General features: G+C 51.8%; 1 protein-coding gene across 5 annotated transcripts in view; it reads left to right on the forward strand.

Annotated features, from left to right (window-relative positions):
* ARHGAP17 (Rho GTPase activating protein 17) overlaps positions 1-19,752 on the forward strand; it is a 64,962-nt gene that overhangs the window by 10,142 nt on the left and 35,068 nt on the right. For all 5 annotated transcript variants that reach the window (XR_004422500.1, XM_033101246.1, XM_033101249.1 and 2 more), the window contains exons 2-3: positions 16,231-16,270; positions 19,348-19,452. Coding sequence is in view for 4 of the 5 variants with exons in the window: in XM_033101246.1 (XP_032957137.1) it covers positions 16,231-16,270; positions 19,348-19,452 (145 nt within the window). In the remaining variant the exon portion in view is untranslated. The remainder of the gene's footprint in view (positions 1-16,230; positions 16,271-19,347; positions 19,453-19,752) is intronic.

The following is a 19,752-nucleotide window of genomic DNA, read 5'->3' on the forward strand; positions in this document are numbered from 1 at the left end:
CCGCTTCCCGATCACCACATTGGCAGAGCTCGGGAGGAGGATACGTCCCTGTCTTGGGCGACGTGTGCGAGGCTCTGTCCTCCGCTGCAAACCAGCATTCTTTTCCAGAAAGAAATCTGCCGTGGTGTGTTAGGAAGCACTTGAAAACCGGAGCCCTAATTCTCTGTCCGCCATCCGCCTGCGGCCGCTGATCCTTTCAGACTCCTCTGCCCCGAAGTTTCTCCTGCCCTTGGAGCCCCTTCCTCCTCCGACCTGTCAATCAGCAGCCTCCGGGTGACGTCACTGGAACTCAGCCCTGCTCTGAAAGTCTTTCATGGGTTCTGCCCAGTAACAGCCTGACTCTGTGGTTTTGGCTTCGTCACTCCTGTACCTGTGACGCAGGGTGTGGCCTGCAGAGCCCATCACTTGGCAGGTTAGGGCTGCACGACTTGTGCGGCCTCCGAGCTCAGCTGGCTTTCACGGCTGCCTGCAGTCCCTGGCCGGTCTCCCGTCCCATTTTCCTAAGTGCTTCTGCCAGACTCTTACTTTCCTCAAACCATCTCCACCCCACTCCAGACACTCCCACTCTCCTCAGATGACCTGCCTCCTGGTTTCCCAAGAAAACTGGGCACCCCCGCATTTCCCTGACGCTCCAGTGTGCCCACCTGGGTCCCTTCTGTCTCAGTCCCCACCTGTGTCGGGCTTTCCCCTGCGCCCGGCACGGCCGGCCTTCCCTCCTCCACTGGATCTGCACAGTGGCTCGTTTGTCCACGTTTTCTTCAGCTTGCTGGCTGTGGCGTGGCTCCCGTGGCGTGGCTCGCGTCTTGGTCCAGTGGCCATTCTCACACTTTCCTGCGCTCTCTGCCGCGGCTGGCATTTTTGCCAGTCACTGGTCTTCACTTCTCTGACACCACACTCCCGCTACTTCCCGCCCTCCCTGGGTCTCCTTTCTTGTTCCAGAAGAGCTGGGTCTCCATCCGTCATGTGCCCAGAGCTTTGGTCCTTAGCCTCGACCATCTCTGCGGGGTCCGCGTTCTGCGTGAGCTCCTTGCACGACAGACAGATCCGTGTCTGTCGCTTCTGCTCGCCACGCGCTCTAATTTCCCACCAGAGCCAAACAGCCAAAAACACACTGGGCGTCTGCACCCGACAGTCAGTCAGCAGACCCCTTACCTTCAGCTTTTCCGGAGCTGACCTCACTGCCCCCTTCAAACCCTCCCGCATCTTCTCCCTGGGTGAAGAGCCTTGGGGGCTGGCTCCTCTCAGGCTGGAGCCCTGGTGATGGTCCCTGGCTCTCCTCCTCTTCCAGCTGCACCACGTCACTAAGGCCTGCTCGTAGCCCCGACCCCCTCTGCTCACCCACTTTCTCATGTGGCTCCCGTACTCTGTTTCCTGCCCGCCACACGCCTTCCACACTGTTGCCAGGAGATCCTCCCAAAATAGTGTAATGATGACGGCTCGCAGCTAGATGCTTGCTGTGTGCCAGCCGTGCACTGACTCGATACTCCCCAGAGAAATCGGTTCGGTACCACCCCCCTTTATGGGAGAGAAGGCAGAGATTCAGTCACTTGTCTGAGGTTGCGGAGCTGGGAAGTCTGTCTCTTCACTACTTATGTCAGGACAACAACAAACTGTACTGTGAGCTTTCTAGGAATTAGAACTTGGCATATATTATCTCTTTTCCTTGCAGTTTTATAAGTTGGAAACTCTGAATGCCTCCTTTTTTTACAGGTGAGGAAATAGAGGCACAGAGATGTTAAGTAACCTGCTCGTGGTCACACAGCTTTTAGATGGTGACCTGAGCTCTCACGCTCAGCCACCTCACCCACCTACAAGGTGTGAGTCTGAACGGGAGCTTTTATGGGCGTTTTCTATGCTGGTGGCAAAGGAGACGTGTTTGCACAAGACGTCCTGTGCTGATGACAAACGGCCGGCTGGTGGTCTGGCCCCCACACCTGAGGAAGTGCTCAATCTGCCCAGTAATGCTGCAGAAATGCCGAGGCCTGCTTAACACGCTCCGTTCCGACCACTCCCCCTCCTGCCAGTGTGTTCATTGATTTTATAATTTGGAATTTGCGATACATTCACATTAACGTGTCGTAGCAGCACAGGTTGTCTGGTAAGGTCCTGAAATTTTTCACGGGAGGGAGATGGTCTGCTGACAGAACTGCAGGCCTCATGGGAGACGTTCTAGAATCGTTCAAGAGGGTTCACTGGACACACGTGCTTGTCTCTAAACGGAAAAGACTAAAGGTTCTTTCTGTTAACTAAGTGCATGTTAACTGGGGGCAACTTTGCAGCCCTTCCCCGGATCCCCCAATGTGCAAAATCTCCAGACATTTTTGGTTGTCACCACTGGGGTGACCAAAATGTCGATGCATAGTGCCACGTCTGAGAACAGTTACCTCTAAATCGCACAGCAGACTGGCAGCCCAGATGTTTTCTCTGCACCCCAAGACCTCAGAGACATAGAAGGTCAAATCTGAAAGCTGGAAATTGGCCACTTCAGGGCCAACTAGCCTAGCACTTTACTAGACAGTAGGTAACACCTGCCATTTCACGTGTCTCCTCTGCCTGCACAGTGAACCTTAAGGTGACACCCAGGACGACATTTAGCCTGGAGCAAAAGATGTCCACAGTCAGAATGGCCGGTGCGTCCGTCAGCCCGTCCGGCTGTCTCTCCCAGGAGTTTGCTGCAGCCCCGTGGTCCTCCTTTGTGCAGGGCTGCCCACAGCTGTGACGAACCAGCGCTGGCACGGGGAGTAAAGCTGGTTGCCATGTTTCCCTAGGCGGCGTCCCCACCCAGACAGGCTCAGTGCAGGTGTCACCAGGCCCAGTGTCGGAGTGGTGACATCTTCCGGAGGGGGAATCCTTTTCTCTGTCTCGCCAAAAATGTCTTTATTTTCCCTTCATCTCTGAGGAGTGTTTTTATTTCCTGTAGCATCTCAGCACTTTGAAGATGCCGTTGCATGCCATCTGGTCACAGTGTTTCTGGTGACAAGTCAGCTGTCACTGTTCCTGGTGCTGCTGTATGTAAAACACCTTCCCTGAAACACTTTCCCCTCTTTCTGCTTCCAAGATTTGCTTTTTATCTTTGGTTTCAGCAGTCGGCCTTGATCTTTTTACGGCTGTTTTTTTTTGTGTTTATTCTCCTTGGCATTCTCTGAGCTTGGATCAGGCGGTTGATTATTGTTCATTGATTTTGGAAACTTCTCAGCCATTTTTTCCTTCATATTTCTTCTTCTGCCCAACTCTTCTCTCTTTTGCCTCTGCAGTCTAGTGACATGCATGATAGCTCGACTATTTGATAATGCCCCACAGACCTTGAATACTTTGTTCTAGTTTTCTCCTCTTTGTATATGAGTTTGGATAATTTGTTGCGATTTCCCAACTGGCTGAAACCCATCACCTACTCATGCATTCTGGCCACATTTTTCACTAGATCCTTGAGCATATTTATCATAGTTGCTTTAAAATCCCTGCTTGGCAGTTCCAATCTCGGCTGTCTTGGGATCTAGTTCTGCTGACTGGCTTTTGTCTCGAAAAGGCACCCTAGTTTCTGTTTCGCCCTGTGCTAAGTTCTGGTTGAATGCCAGCTGTGTGGGCACTGCGTACACGCCTCTTCTCTTCCAGCCTGCGAATGTGCGCCCTCAAGCCGACCAGTCTGGCTTGGTTGTTGCTCCTGGTCCCTTCAGCTCGCTGCAGACTTCGGTTTATTTGGGGGCGGGATGAGAACTCCCCCTTGGCAGGCCTGTTTATCTCAGTGCCAGGCTTACGCTCACACTTAGTAGGACTAGTGCAGTCGCATCAGGAGGCCTTTTCTCAGCTGCCCGTCCCTCCCCGTGCCAGAGGACCACTGCCTGGCACTTATCGCAAGGCCCAGAGCCTGCACGGTTGCCCTGAGTCCCCTGCTTTGCCTCAGAATTCAGCAGGCACCGCGCACCCAAGCTTACGGGGAAGGGGGGCCAGGGTCTCCCTCAGGCATATGTCCGTTCTGCTCTGCTCTCTTACCTCTGTCCTCCCTGCCTGAAGGACCCTTCTGCCACCCAACACCCATTCTTCTCGCTCCAGCTCATGGATTAGGTCTCAGAAGCCACTAGCAGTTCAGGAAACCTTCGTGGTGTCCTGGGTCTGCATTACCTGTGCCCCCATCATGTCTAACTTTTGGCAAGCTCTAACTTCTTCCTCTGTGCCTGGGTTTGTCATCTCTAAAATGGGTATAGTAACTGTAGTGCTCTCCTAATTCTCTGGAGGACCAAATGAGTTTCTGTAGGCAGCACCTTAATACAGAAGTAGACAGGGTCTCTGCAGCAAAGCAGCCCAGATCCAGAGCCCAGCTGTGTGACCTCGGGCAAGTCACGTAACTTCTCTGTGCCTCAGTTTTCTCATCTTCAATGAGGTGGTAAAAACACACGCCTCATGGAGTTACTGTGAGCTCTCAGGGAATGTTTTCTTCACAGCACCTGGAACGGTGCCAGGCACAGGGCATGAGCTCAGCGAATGTTAGCCGTGGCGCTGATGACGCGGCCCGCAGCTCCCAGGGGCCCTGAGCCTGTCCTGTCACAGGCCTCGTCGCACGGGCGTGGGATCCGTGTTTTCCTCGACAGTCCTTGAGCCCTGTCAGAGCAGGGCCATATCTCTTACTCAGGATGGAAGGGAACCCAACAAATATTTGTTCAGTGACTAAGCGAATGGAAAGGTTAGTGGTGAAGCATGCATGACAGCAGCCGTGGCAGAACGGCTCGGCTGCGTGGTCCCCCTCGGCTACTTCATTACCCTGCACTCCCTTCTGAGTCATCTGCAGCCTCCTTCCACCCGTCACTGTGCTGTTGGCACACTCCTCTTTGACCTTTAGAAAAGGACAAGTAAAGACTCTGGTGTTCTCCCCCAGAGTCCGTCGGTTATCCCCTAAAAGCTGCCTCAAATTTTCCAGGCGAGTATTTTTGCCTTTCATTTCGGGCACCGTGCTAATCGTGGAACTTTCTGGGCTACATCTGGGATGTATGTTCCTCGTGTAAACCAAGAAGGTCCACACTTACCCAATTTCTCAGTACAATCTGTATTTTAAAAATATGGAATATTTATTGTTGTTTATAGAGATACAGTCCTACATTTGCAAAGCACAGTTTTGAAGGTTTCACAGTCTTCTCTCATTTGCTGTTTTATTGCGGTCTTTGAAAAGTCATGTGAGATTGTTGATGCAAATGTAAAGTGAGGTACAGAAAGGTCAAGGGGTATACTTTTGGATCAGATGGCTGGTTTGTGGTGCAGCCAAGACCAGCAGCTAGCACGAAAGCTGATGAAGAGACACTCAGCTTTGGTCAGTGATGTTGAAACCGTTCTCATTCTGAGGGTCCAGAGACTTTCTATGTAATTTATTTAATGGGTGTCTGCCTCAGTTTCCACACCTGTGAAAATAGGGATAATAAAAATTGCCTCATAAGGATACATGTTATAACATATGTGAAAGTACTTTCATGAAAGAATGTGCAAAGTATTACTTAAAATTTTTTCAGTTTAGTGTTGGAAACCTGGTGATTGAATAGGTCGTGCTCCATATATGAATTCCAGTTTCTGTGACTGATTTATCTTTTGACCAGACAGAGCGCCTTATTTGATAAATGTTTTGAACTTGTCGAAGTGGTTTTTAAGTTGATGCCTCACTAGTTCTGTTACAGCAGCGCTGGCGTTGGCCCCGCTCGGACTGGTGGGGTTGGGTCTGTTCTTGTCCGTCCCCTGGGCAGCCGCAGGGGCCCCAGGCCTTCTCCCCACCTCCGTCCTGCAGGGGGCTGCCAGCACTGGCATCCTCAAGTTCAAATCCGAGTTTCAGACCTGACACTCCATTGCCCCCTAGGTCCTTAGCAGGCGAGCCCGGTCCCCTCGCCCCCCTGCCCCTGCGCCGTGCCCCAAGTGCCTCCCCACGCTCTGTGGGTGTCTGTCTTATCGGAGTCTGCAGGGACGGCTTCCCCGCTCCCAAGGCCTTTCCTGGCCACACAGCCCATCCATCACGCTGGTCTCTGGGCTCCCGGAACAAGCTGGTTGTTTACATTCCTGCTTTTCCCATCAGCTCCTCGAGGGCGGGGCCTCATTTGTCTCCTCTATTCCTCCCCAGTTCTGGGCAGCGGGTGAGGGCCCCGTGAATCCTGGTGAATGAACGAGGATCTAAACATAGCGTAAGGACCGTCCCTGGGTGGGTTCTCTGCAGCCCTTTAGCCCTCTCGGGCCGCGCCCCTGCTGGGTTTACAGCCCAGTCCAGCCCGTGGGACGCGGATCGGCTGCTGCAGGGTGTTGCTCACTGAGCACGTCGTCCCGGGTGTCTGTGTGGTGTCCCTGTGGCTCTCCAGTCCCCAGCTCGTCACAGCCGGTGTGGTTTTAGGGAGCAGCCTGCCCCGCGCCTGCTGTGAGCTGCCACTGCCTTTTGTCTCTGTGTGGTCTGGGCTGCGCTGGGACTTCTTCCAGAAGCCAGAACAGCTCGATAACTGCGGGAAGGTCATTCTTCCTGAGACTGACTGCACGGGACTCCTCGGGAGGTGCTTGTCATTTGCTGTCATCTCACTAGCAAACACTGCAGGAGCCCTCACTAATGAGACACCTGGTTTATCGTGGCTCCGGTTTTACAGGCGGGATCATCCCGTCAATGGGGAGGGGGCGTCCGAGTCCCACTCGTAGTTCCCCCGGCAGCTGTCAGGTCTGAAAACTCCAGAGCCCTCCTGAGCCTTTGCCACAGTGAAACCTCACACCTGGGATCCACCGGCTTCTTAACACTGCGTGTTCTCTGCCTGGAGGACGAGACTAAACCCACGCTCGGGACCACGTGCCAGGCAGTGCTGACCTGGAGAAGGGCCGCGTGGCCTGCTTTCCTGGAACATTGCAGCCTGCCTTTGCCTCTGCCCACCACTTACTGCCGGGCCTCCTCCTGCCCTGTCCTACAGCCGCCCGCCACCGCGGAGCCACCCAGCAGCCACGGGTGCTGTCACCGGCCGGCACCTCGGCCTGGCCTGGGCGCTTCAGACAAGCCAGGCCCCACCCCCAACGTTCCGATTCAGCCATTCTGGGTGGGGACCCAGGTGTTACTCTGTTTTTTAAACAACTTTGTTGAGATACTTCATCTATCATAAAACTTACCTGTTTTAAGTGTTCAGTGCTGTCAGTTAATTTGCAGAGTTGTGTAACCATTACCACCGTCCAGTTTTCCAGTCGTTGCATCACCCCAGTAAGCCCTGTAGCACCCTTTACTGTGGGCTCCCCCTTACCCCCCACCCTTGGCTAACAACCTATTTTCTGCCTTTATACATTGGCTTTTCTGGCCGTTTCATGTAGATGGAACCGTTTTATTTTAAAAGCCTTTGTTATTTTTAAAGGCCCCAGGACTGTCATGTGGAGCCGTGGCTGAAAACCACCGCCACCTCCTGCGTTTGTTTCCCACTGTCCCCTGGGTTCAGCATGGCTCCTGCGGGGGCTGTCCCTCACCTAAGCCGTAAATGAGCTGGGCTGAGAACCAAGGGATCCTCTGTAACCTGCTTTCGATGGGAACGCGCTGGCTTGGGGAGAAGCGGTGGGCGGAGGCCTCGCGTCCTCACCAGGCCCGGCACTGACTCAGAGCGGAGCCCCCACGCTGGGTGGCCTTGCCCTTGGCACTTTCGCTTGACTGCCATGGCAGTGCCCGGGGCCCCTCTCATGTCCTCCTCATGGGCCAGAGGTTCACGTGCGCTGTCCACGTTGAAACTTTACAGAATACTTCCCACGTATTTTTGCTGCTTACAGAAATCTCGCAATCTCAGACTCAGCTGGTCCAGGTCCAAGCAGGTCCTATGCAGGCCTAGAGCAGGCTGGAGGGAGGCGGGGGACTTGGGAGTCGCTAAGTGTGCTGGTGGCCAGAAGCAGGACTGGTTGGGGGGGCTTTAGACGCAGCACAGGTTATGGCAGGGCCAGATTCCGTTTCGAGCACCAGGGGACAGTGCCAACTGACCAAACAAAAAGCTGCCGGATCAACTCACATGTGTAGGAAAATGATAAAACTCAATTCCATTGCTTTTAAATCACAACAATTCATCTTTGTCACTGAGTGGAGTTCAAGTCATATCATGGAGATTCAGTTAAGGTTGTAAGAGTTATTGTTGTTGGAAGTGAAAAATAATTGTTGCTTATCTTAGAGAAGCGGTGAATATGTGGGCAAAATCCCACCATTTGGGGAAATCCTTTGGAGTATAGAACTTACGTGTATTTGGCCCTTGTTATTACCAGAATACTTTCTATTGGACCAGTTGCCCTCCTATAAATACCTGTTTTCTCTTCAGTGGTATGCAGGGGGATGATTGTTTCTCTTTTCCCAGACTATCCCTTTAGAGTTCCGTGAACCCTCTTTTAAAACTTTTTAAGCTACTTTGTGGAATGTGTAACAAATTGTTTCTAAAGTGTCAGCAGGTCCTTTATTTTTAAAATCCACTTAGGGAGATTTCAGCTTCCTTCCCAGGAATGTGAGAAGACAGCTAATCTAATGAGACAGAACAGGACAAGCTCAGTAGTCCCCTGGCTCACATTGGAACCGAGTGTCGTCCAGAGTGGGCGCACGGGCTCCCGTGGGCTTGGTGCGCCAGCCCAGTGACAGCAGGTGAAGCGCCACGCGGCCATGGTCGGGCCACGGTGCTGTCACTGTGGCGAGAGGTCCGGTGCGCAGTGACCACGCGGGCCGTTGCCGGAGCATATGTGGGGGAGTCCTCAGCAGGGTCGGGCTGGGGGGCAGAGTTTGTCTCACTCAGCAAAGGTGCACTTAGATACGTGCGGGTAACCAGAATTTAAAGTCAGCTTCTTAAACATTCTTCCCACGCCCATTTCTTCTGCTCGTTTTAATCGATACGTCAAAGTGTGTAAGTAAAAAGCCAACAGATCTGTGGTCTGTGTGAGTGTCCGCCCAAACACAGCAGTGCCGGGATTGTGGGGATAGTGGGGAACCCCTGAAGTGTGTTTGATGTTCGTGCTGGCTCTCAGGCGCCTCGTGTGCCATCCTGGGTGGGCAGAGAGTGCGCTGCTCACTGGAAATGGGCACTTCTGTGCTGCAGGCCCCAGAAAGGCTGCACGGCGTGAAAAAGAGCAAGCTGGCAACCTGGGGGTCCTGGTAAGCTGCACCTCAACTTCTGCCATGCAGGTTGGGAAGGTGCAGAAGTCTCCCTTCCCCGGGAGAGGAGTTGGGAAGTGATTAAAAGGGGTTGGAGTTTTGGGGACACTGTATCTCACCTATACACAGACCTGGGGTCCACACCCGAGGCTGGGGGCCCAGTCCGCCTGCAGAGGCTCAGCATGGTTTTTGCATGTTTAAATGGTTGAAAAAAATCAAAAGAAGAAGAAGGTTTCATGACATATGAAAGTTGTGTGGATTCCAGTTGCAGTGTCCAGAGAGCAAGTTTACTGGGGCACAGCCAGGTTCATTCCTTTTTACTTGTTGGCACTGCCACTTGGTGCTCCAGGGCAGAGCTGGGCTGTTGTGACAGACTATATGGCTGCAAGCCTGGAATGTTTACTGTTTGGTCTTTCCAGAAACGGTATGCTGTCACCTAACATAGACAGTTGTATTTGTTTAGATCTTGTCCTGGAACCTGTTTATAACCAGGGCTCAGAAAGAAAATAATCATTGTCATAGCTCAGCGTTTTGGGGCGACTTGGGGGGGTGAAGTGAGTAGGTGGAGGAAAGACAGAATGTCTGACTTCCCTTTGTCACTAGCGTCGCTGGCGCTGGGCCTGCGCCTCCACACTGCACGCTGCAGTCGGAGTCAGCCTCTCCCATTCATTCTGGCAGCTGCGCCTCCACCATGAGGCCGGACGGCTAGGAAGGGAAGGACACGTCCAGGCCAGCCGGACGTACCAGCCCTGCTAGCGGCACGGGTGCAGACCAGGGGCCGGCAGGCTGTTCCTGTCAACAGCCAGAGAGAATGTTTCGCGCTCCACACGCCCCACGGTCTGTGTGGCAGAGACTCAGCTCTGACACTGGAGCGTGAAGGTGGCTGCGGGCCGTGCGTGGACCCCTCAGCCTGGCCACGCTGCAGGACACGCGACCTATGCACACTGAATCATGAATTTCATGGAACTTTCTGTATCATAAAATAATTTATTCCTCTTTTGGTTTTTTCCAACCATTTAAAAATAAAATCTATTCTTAGCCTGCTGGCGGTGAGCTGGATTTGATCTGCAGGTCATAGTTTGCTGACTCCTGGCTACATGGATGGTTTACTTTTTGTGTTTTCTGCATTAAAGCAGATTACTTTTGGAAGGCAATATCACATTTTCATTTTAGTCACTGTGGATTTTACCGTGGAAGGCAGTTGTGCACATACAGGGCTGCTTTCCTGCCTAGTCTTCGTGAATTTTTCTCTGGTTCTCTCATTTGAAATCTAGGATATTCTTTTTTTCAAACCTTTCTCTATCAAGGTGACAGCCATTTACTTTCTGATTTGTTCCTTCAGTGTATATTCAGCACCTGTTGTGGGGCAGGCAGGTGCTAAGTGAGGTGCCGGCGGAGTGGTGATGGCGGCCGCAGGGTGGCCTCTGCGCCACCAGCTCTCTGGCCAGCAGGGACGAGGCCAGTGCCGCTCAGTGTTGGGAAGATCGCAGGCGTTGGCGGAGTGGCGCTGAGCACAAATGGCTCCCGGAGGCCGTGCTGTGTGAGGCCGTGTGGGCCCTGCATGCGTGGTCCGTGCCCCGCGAACGCCGTGGCAGTCCACTGTGGTGCCGTTGGCCTGTGAGCATGAAACTCCTCCAGAGGTCGGTCCACAGTCAGAGATGGAAACTGTCAGGCCCACAGGGAATTGCCTGTGACCACGTCTCCTCATTTAAGCTGTTTCCGATGAACTACTGGACGTGGGGAATGTTGTTTTCTCCTGGCCCGACAAGTGGGCCAAGAGGTACTTCCTGTTCGTCACGACTGCCGGGTGGGACGTTACCGCCGCTGGTCCAGAGAAAGGCGGACATCTTGCTGCTGCTTCGAGCCTTTGGGAAAATCTTATGCTTTACCAAAAAGTGATAAGTAAGTGAAAAATCCTGCCCGATGTGAGCCTTGATCGAATGGCTACTGAGATTGCGCAGTGACCTGCATAGGAGAAAACAAGCCCCAGGGGAACGTGGCGGAAGGGCCTTCCTGCTTTGTATTGTTTTCCATCTACAGACAGGAAGCATTCAAGGGCTGTTTTCAAGCCCAGAACACTGGACAAAGAAGGCTCTGACAAAGCAGCAAAAATACCCACATACAAAAGTTTAGATCTGGGGGGGCACCCCCATTTGGGACCCCTTCCCGCTTGGGAGCTCTGACTCTTTGCTTTCAATAACCTATCCTATTTAAAAAAAAAAAAAAAAGTTTAGGTCTGGGTAGTGAAGTGTCCGATTTAAGACCAGTTTAGCAAACATTATTCTTATTATTGGGTCGCTTGGTCCACTGTTTCATTTTTTTGCCTTTGGGTGCCTTGACAAATTAAGTATGTTGCTCCCCCCTTGTTTTATTAATGATTAAAAAGAAACGAACAAACAACTGATCAAAGATAACACATCTCAGTAAAAACCACATTTCTTTGGCTAACGTAAGTGCCTTTTGAATGGGCACCTGGGCCAGTATTCTGAATACATACAGTACTTCCTTAGGTAAAAATTCCACGTCTCTGGTTAAGATGAATGTTTCAGAACAGTTCTGCATCGAGAGGGCCGACTTTGGACCAGTGACAGTGATGAGGGAGATCGGGTCATGTGGACCATGTCCTGGGGGAGGTGGGGACAGTGGTGGTTCCAAAACTTTGGGTGGGGTTGGACAGGCCAGTGGGGAATTCTCTGTGGGACGGAGCCACCCCGATTTGTACATTACATTCTGGAATCATGATTTGCCACTTAAAAGGAATCTTTCCTAGATATCCCGTATTTATGGATTGGAAGGATTGCTATTTTTTAAATGTCCGTACTCTTTGCAGGGCCGTATGGTACAGCCTGCTGCTCCTGCCGGCACACCTGTGCAGCCTGTTACTGCACCGAGCACACTGGTCAACTGTAACACAGTGGTGTTTGTGTGTATAAACGTATTGAAACAGAAAGGCACAGTAAAGATGCTATGAGAGAGACAAATGGTCCGTGTGTCTGGAGCCTGCAGGGCTGGCTCAGTGAGCGAGTGGGAAGGCCTGGGACACACACACGACACTTAGGCTGCACTCAATGTATTACATTTTGTCTCTCTTCAATAATAAGCTTAGCCTACCGTAACTTTTTACTTTATAAACGTTTATGTTTTTTACTCTGTTCAACTCTTGTAATAACGCTTAGCTTAAAACATAAGCCCATTGTACAGCTGTACAAAAGTATGTTCTTAATATCCTTATTCTATAAGCTTTTTTCTATTTTTAACATTTAAAATTTTTCTTCTTTTTCCACTTACTTTTTAAATACTAAGACCCAGACGCACCTTAGCCTCGGCCTCCACAGGTTCAGCTTGGTCAATATCACTGCTTTTCCCTCCCCATCTCGTCCCACTGGAAGGTCTCAGGGGCAGTGACACCCATGGAGCCGTCATCTTCTGTGACAACACTGCCTTGGGAACACCTCCCAAGGAACAGGCCTGAGGCTCTCCTTGACGGGGTGTCACTCTTCAGAAGTATGTCCACGGTGGTCTGCTTGCTTTGTTCCTATTTTTCATCATCGATGTGCTTGTAAGCGGATACTGCAGTGTGAACATTCTTCTGTATTACTGAAAACCTTTCCATGTTGCAGTCCCGTTTTAAACTTTGTAGGGAGCCTGCTGAGGTCTGAAAAAGCTTCTGCTAAACCCTTCCCTGGGAATTTCCTTGGGGGCTCTTTTTCTTCTGCGCTTTCCTCTTCTCTGGCCTGTTCTTCAGCTGTGTGCTCCTGTTCCGTTCCAGCACCTCATCAGTCAATTCCTTGGGGACCCCGCGAGGAACCCCCCGATGCCGTCCTCACCTGTGCCCAGGTTAAGTCATGTGCTATCTCAGCCACAGCCTCGGCGACCTTTGCAGCCTTTATTCTTCTGTGTTATGATGGTGTCAGTATCACTAGGGGATAGGAATTTTCAGCTCCGTTATAATGGTGTGTGACCTTGGTCTGTCGTAGACTGAAATGTCGTCATGAGGGGCCTGACTGTAGACGTTTCCCAAAGAAGATACACAGATGGCTAACGTATATATGAAAAACCACTGTGCAATACTACCTCCCACCTGCTAGGGTGTCGGTCATAAAAAACATAAGAAGTAAATGTTGGTGAAAATAGGGAGAAATTGGAACACTCTACCCTGTTGGAGGGAATGTAAATGGGTGCAACCACTATGGAAAACAGTTGGAGGTTCCTCAAAAAAAATTAAAACTAGGGCCGGCCCGGTGGCTCAGGTGGTTGGAGCTCCATGCTCCTAACTCTGAAGGCTGCTGGTTCGATTCCCACATGGGCCAGTGGGCTCTCAACCACAAGGTTGCCGGTTCAATTCCTCGAGTCCCGCAAGGGATGGTGGGCAGCGCCCCCTGCAACTAAGATTGAACACGGCACCTTGAGCTGAGCTGCTGCTGAGCTCCCGGATGGCTCAGTTGGTTGGAGTGCATCCTCTCAACCACAAGGTTACCGGTTCGGCTCCCGCAAGGGATGGTGGGCTGTGTCCCCTGCAACTAGCAACGGCAACTGGACCTGGAGCTGAGCTGTGCCCTCCACAACTAAGACTGAAAGGACAACAACTTGAAGCTGAACGGCACCCTCCACAACTGAGATTGAAAGGACAACAAAAAAGTCCTGGAGGTACACACTGTTCCCCAATAAAGTCCTGTTCCCCTTCTCCAATAAAATCTTGTAAAAAAACAAATTAAAACTAGAACTCCCATGTGACCCAGCAATCCCACTTCTGGGTATTTATCTGGAGGAAATGAAACCACCATCTCAGAGCTCTCTGCACCCCCGTGTTCACTGCAGCATTAGTCACAGTGGCCAAGACACGGGAACAAGCTAAGTGTCTGAATGGATAGAGAAGATGTGAAACACACACCCTGGGGTATATTCCACGTGACAAGGACGTCCTGCTATCTTCAACAACATGGAGGAACAAGGGGGACATGATGTCAGGCAAACAAGCCAGACAAAGACAAAAACTTATAATCTCACTGACACGTAGAGTCTTGAAAAAGGAAAGAACTCATAGAAGAAGCAGAATGGTGGTTACGAGTGGGTGGGGGAAGTGGGGAGATGCTGCTCAAGGGGTACAAAGCCTTCCGTGATGAGATGAATAAATTTGAGGGTCTAACGGGGTCTACTAGCGCGGTGACTGTAGTTACCAACACTGTGTTATGTGCTCCTGGAAATGCACTAAGAGAGTAGATCTGAAGCATTCTTGCAACAGCTGTTACAAAAAGGTAACTATGGGAGGCCGTGGATGTGTTCTAACCTTGTAGTGGTAATCATTTCAAATGGAAGTCAACTCGTCACATTGTATACTTTAAACAGATACAGTTTTGTTGATTATACATCAGTAAAGCTAGGGGGAAGTAACGTTTCCTGATTATATGTGGTTTAATAATTTTAGTAAACCCTAAAACCTGGTGAAGAAGATGCTTTGGATCTCTTTCTAAAATTAATTTTGTCAGTGTCATATACAAAGTGTCCACAAAGGCAGGAAATAAAGGGTACACTTATTTTTAGTAGATTGTTCACATTTCCATGTAATGTGTTTCATGTATTTTTCACCCTCCAGATATCTGTTCAGGTAAAGTGCCTCTAAATGTAAAGCAAAGGGTCCAGTTGTCACTTTGTAAAAAGGACAGTAAGTATTCTGGTTTGCCTTGTATTTTGGATCCTCTGAGATATGTGTTGTGTTGGACTTTTGAGCTTTAGAGTTAGGCTTCCCTTGAAGTCATGTATCAGTAAAAATGTGTCAAGCATGGTACTTAAAAATGTAATTAATGTGCTATTTTAAAACACTTGAAACTATGTAGACATGTAGATAAAAAATTCAAATCGTGGTAAAAGGCTTATGGCAAATAGAGGGGCTTCTCTTGGCGAGGCACCGAGTGCGATCAGAGTTGGATTTCCTGCAGAAACCGGTGGGGGACCACCCCCGTGGGCATCTCCACGTGAACCAGGGCTCTGCTGTGGCAATGCCAGGTTTTACTTGACAGGCCACGGGGCGAGCGCAGGCCGGAGGTGTGCACCGCCGTACTTCTGGCAGCTGGTACTGCTGTGAGCTTAGTGGTGTTTTGAGGTCACTTTTAGGGGGTCCCGTCCACTTTCTGGGCAAATGGCGTTTCCTTGTCTCACAGTCGTTCGTTCGTGGGCAAGGTCCTGCAGCCTTTGCTCCGCAGTGGATCATACAAAAGGCTTCGGAATTCCTGCTTCGTTGATGGCCTTCCCTCCTCCACCCCCAGTGGTGAGGGCTGCAACAGACGTTTTCTTTTCCCGTTAGAAATGTCCCTGTTCGTTTTAATGGGAATCTGGTGGGCTTGTTGGCTCCAATCACCATTTGAACCAGAAGTCCACGGGCACTTCGATTGCCGTGACTCTGGGAATCAGAGAGCGATGCAGAGCAGTGTCTTCTCACAAAGCTCTTGTGACCTGGCCGCTGGCACTCCCGCAGAACCCTCCTCTGCTGCGTTCTGGCCTCCGTGTTGGTTTTCTGGAAGGTCAGTGGCACTAACAGTTCTACGGCATAGATGAGGGAATGTTGTGAAAATCACTTTCAAAGTGAAGTGAAGATGAGGACAAATCTGGAGGAGGGAGTACTAATTGTCGTTATTGGGTGTCATTGTGGAATGCTTTGGATTTGTGGCAAACTATTTTCAACAAGGTATGACACTCGGGATTGATCATCGTAAGAACTGAAGCGTCCTTGTCTTTAAGAGCAGTCCTTTCTCAGTGGGGTTGTCATAGAATCCTGGGCAGGGAGGGGCTTGAAAAATACGGGGGGGGGTCTCTCTCCAAAACTGGTGACTCATAACCCCCAGAGGTGAGTCCTGAGAGTGGCCCCACCCACTGGGGCTTCTGTGCCCCACCTGCCCCTCGAGTTTGACAGCCACTAATCTAACTCATTTCTTCTCATTTGGGGCTGCTAATCTCTGCAAACTTTTGTTTTTCTTTGGTTTTGCTTAAGTTGCCCTCTGATGGAAAAATTCATAAAATGTGTCCCTTGTTATCATTCATTTCTGCCTGTTTTGTTTTAAACTCCATGTTAATAATTATTAACTATCATGAGTTGCTTTTCATTTCTGGATCTAACTCTGAACTTTAAATTTTCCCCACAGAGCCGAGAAAACAGAAGTCCTCAGTGATGACCTGTTACAGGTAACAAAATTAAACCTTTTTAAAATGCTCTGTTTGAAAGCATGCAAAGAAAAGAAGTCCATAGGCGAGAACTGCAGCTGATGGTTTCTTTGTTTCTTTCTCTTTCTTTCTTTTCTTTTCTTTCTCTCTCTCTCTCTCTCTCTCTCTCTCTCTCTCTCCTCTCTCTCTCTCTCTCTCTCTCTCCTTCCTTCCTTCCTTCCTTCCTTCCTTCCTTCCTTCCTTCCTTCCTTCCTTTCTCTTTCTTCCTTTCTGTTTCTTCTTTTCTTTTCTCTCTCTCTCTCTCTCTCTCTCTCTCCCCCCCCCCCCCCCCCCCCAGTATAAAGCTGAGTAACACGAACGAAAGAAAAGCAGGAAAGAAAAGCAGTTGAGTAGCATGGTGATAAAATGGCGATCTGAAACTTTGGTGTCATGTTGAAGTTCAGACGGGGCAAGCTAGCCCTGCTTTCAAGTGCCAGGTGTTGGAGTGGGGGTGGGGAGGGGCCTGGCCTGTCACTGGCTCTGTGGCCTGGTCACGGGTCCCCTGCAGACTGAGGGCTCCAGTTCAGGGCTGTGCCGGTGCCCTTGATGGGAAAGACCCTGCAGCTGCAGCATGGGCCCCACTGGCTCCAACCTAGAGGCTTGGCCTCTCGCTCCCTCTCTGAAGTCCTGTTCCCCGACTCTGGGCTGAGTTGGGTCCCAAGGGACTTAGTGTCTCAGTGACAGTGACTGGATCTGTTGGAGCCATCATGACGCTGCAGGGTGGCCTCATGTCCGGAGCTCTGACTTTCTTTCCTCTTTGTAGGGAGGGGCGTCTCCCCCGCACTGCGTTGCTCAGGGTTTCCCTAACTCTGGGGCTGGGCTCCTCCCGGGACCCTTCGTACACCCCCTGCACCAGGGGCTTCCCGCAGGTCGCTGTGGCGCTGCCGCGCCTGTCCCCAAGCCTCTGGAGGTTCCAGAACGTGTAGTTCTGCCCGAGCTAGTCCCTGAGGACCAAAGACCTGCTCGCAGGTGACGGTCTGTCTCTTCTTGTGGAGGGGAGCGTCATTTTTCAAATGCTGCTCCCACCTCGTGCTGCCGAGGCACCTGCCTGCGGGTAGAACATTGTAAGGGCACCTCTTCTTTCTTTTTTGGAGGACTAGAAGTTTTCGTTAAGGATTAGGTTTTTTCCAGAGGTTTATCAAAGAATCATATTCTTCATAATATTTCCTCTTTGTTTGTTGTCATATATTTCAAGCGTATGTTCGGAGGGTATTAGCTCCTAGGGTACCCTAGGAGGTATCCCTTCCTGCGGCTGTAGGGGGTTCCTGACTTAACCAGGGAAAGCACATGGGGAGCGCCAACTATGGCTGAGCTGTTGTTTCAGTCCCACTGTCACAGGGCCCGGAGGTGACCTGTTTCTGGTGTGAAAGGCCCCTGAACTGGCCCTGTGCCCTCCCCCTCATTTGTAGATCTTGGTGACAGCAGGCATTTCACTCTATGCTGTCTCTCGGGGAGGGCAGGACCAGCACCGACTGACTGGTTTTTCTGTCCTTGCATAGGGACTCAGTGTGCATGCATCCTTGCCATGTGTGTTAGTGAACACCTTCCATCTGTGTGCCAGACACTTGGGGTAACTCAGTGAGCAGAAGAGACCAGGCCCTGTTCCCCCTAGACTTGACACTCTGGAGGGAACTGGAATCAAAACAAAATGGAGTTTGGGTTTTTTGTTTTTCTTTTTTCCCATGCTTTTGTAGCAGGTGAAGAGTGTGTATTAGTTTTCCAGTGTTTTAAGATCTGGCCCATGTCAGATTTGGGGAAGCTGGTGCACCTCAATAGAAACGTGCCTGGCAGACGGGGGTCCTGAGGACCCAGCTTGAGTCTGCAGAAGAACTGCTGGTGCCGTGAGGACGTCTGAGAAGGACGCACAAAACCATCCAGTTGGGTGGAATGTTTGGGGGTAAAAATGTACTTTGCTCTGAATCTGTTGACTTTTCTTTAAAATAGAAAGCATCCCTAAGGGCCAGCTCTCATTCTTAATGAGTCATCAGAAGACGCATTTTTGGCATTCCTTCCTGTAAAACGCAGCTCCCTTTGCCATAAACAGTCCTGTCCCAGCGCTCATACTTTGGGAAACTCATCATGATGCAGGGGTCTCCAAGCCAGTGTTTCTTACTGCTTGCTGTCCATTCTACTTCAGACAGTTATTTCAAAAACAAAAACCGTCCCAAGCCCAATAAGGAACAATTTTGAAACCAGGGTCCTGGGTTTAAATGTGGGACATTTATTTTGTTTCTTCTGTCTGATGTATGTGTCGACGGCCTCATGCCGGGTGCAGGATGAGCTGAGTGCCCCGTGGCTGTCCCACCCCCCACCCCCTGGCTGCCCACCCCCGCCTCATGGTTATCGCCCCCTGCCGCCCGGCTGTCCCCCCCACTCTGAGGCTGTCCCCACACCCCCTGGCTGTCCCCCCCACCCCCTGGCTGTGCCCCCCACCCCCTGGCTGTGCCCCCCACCCCCTGGTTGTCCCCCCCACCCCCTGGCTGTGCCCCCCACCCCCTGGCTGTCCCCCCCACCCCCTGGTTGTCCCCCCCGCCCCCTGGCTGTGCCCCCCACCCCCTGGCTGTCCCCCCCCACCCCCTGGCTGTTCCCCCACCGCCCGCTGTCCCTGGGCCTCGGCTGTTCATCTGCACCAGTGCAGGTTGGACCTGGCACGTTGCTCGCGCCGTGATGTGACTTGACTGCCACCGCTCCTTGTGATAGCAAGTGTTAGGCGGGACCTTGTCCTCTCCCTGCGACAGATTCAGCCTTGGGACCCCAAACCATTGGTGTAGGAGAGAGCTCAGGGGTTCTCAGCCTGGGAGATTCCGCGATGTCGGGACACATCTTTGGTTGTCACAGCCCGGGGAGTGGGTGCTGCTGACCTCCAGTGAGTGGAGGTGATGCTAAGCACACTGCCATGCCCAGGACCGCTGCCCACAGAGCAGTGACCCGGCCCAAAGTGCCAGCCATGAGAAGCCCTTCCACTCACCTCAGAGCTAACCAACTGCCAGAGGCAACGCTGCGTGAGACGCTGGGTTTGCTCTGCAGCCTTACACAGCTCGTCCGTCCCTGTCTTGCAGATCGAGCGGCGTCTGGACACGGTGCGGTCGGTGTGCCACCACTCTCACAAGCGCCTGCTGGCCTGCTTCCAGGGCCAGCACGGCACGGACGCTGAGAGGAGACACGTGAGTACCCACGCGGCTCCCAGAGTGTCTGCGAGAGGCTTTGCCCTGGGCCGGTGGGGCCTCCCCAGGCCGCTGCGGCGGACATGCGCCCGGCTCGGGCTCACACTCACATCACACATGGTCACGCTCATGCTCACGCTCACACTCGTGCTCCTGGCCCTGCCTGCCCACACATTCCGCTGTGCTCAGGGCATCGCCGAGGTGGGAGCCCTGCTCGTTCTGAGCTCCCCAGGTGCTTGCACTGGAGCCGTCTGTAGATAAAAGCACAGAGTGTCAGTTAGGTGTCCTTTGAGGGCAAAG

Source organism: Rhinolophus ferrumequinum (genome assembly GCF_004115265.2).
Source record: "Rhinolophus ferrumequinum isolate MPI-CBG mRhiFer1 chromosome 15 unlocalized genomic scaffold, mRhiFer1_v1.p scaffold_54_arrow_ctg1_1, whole genome shotgun sequence".
In the NCBI taxonomy this organism is placed as follows: domain Eukaryota; kingdom Metazoa; phylum Chordata; class Mammalia; order Chiroptera; family Rhinolophidae; genus Rhinolophus; species Rhinolophus ferrumequinum.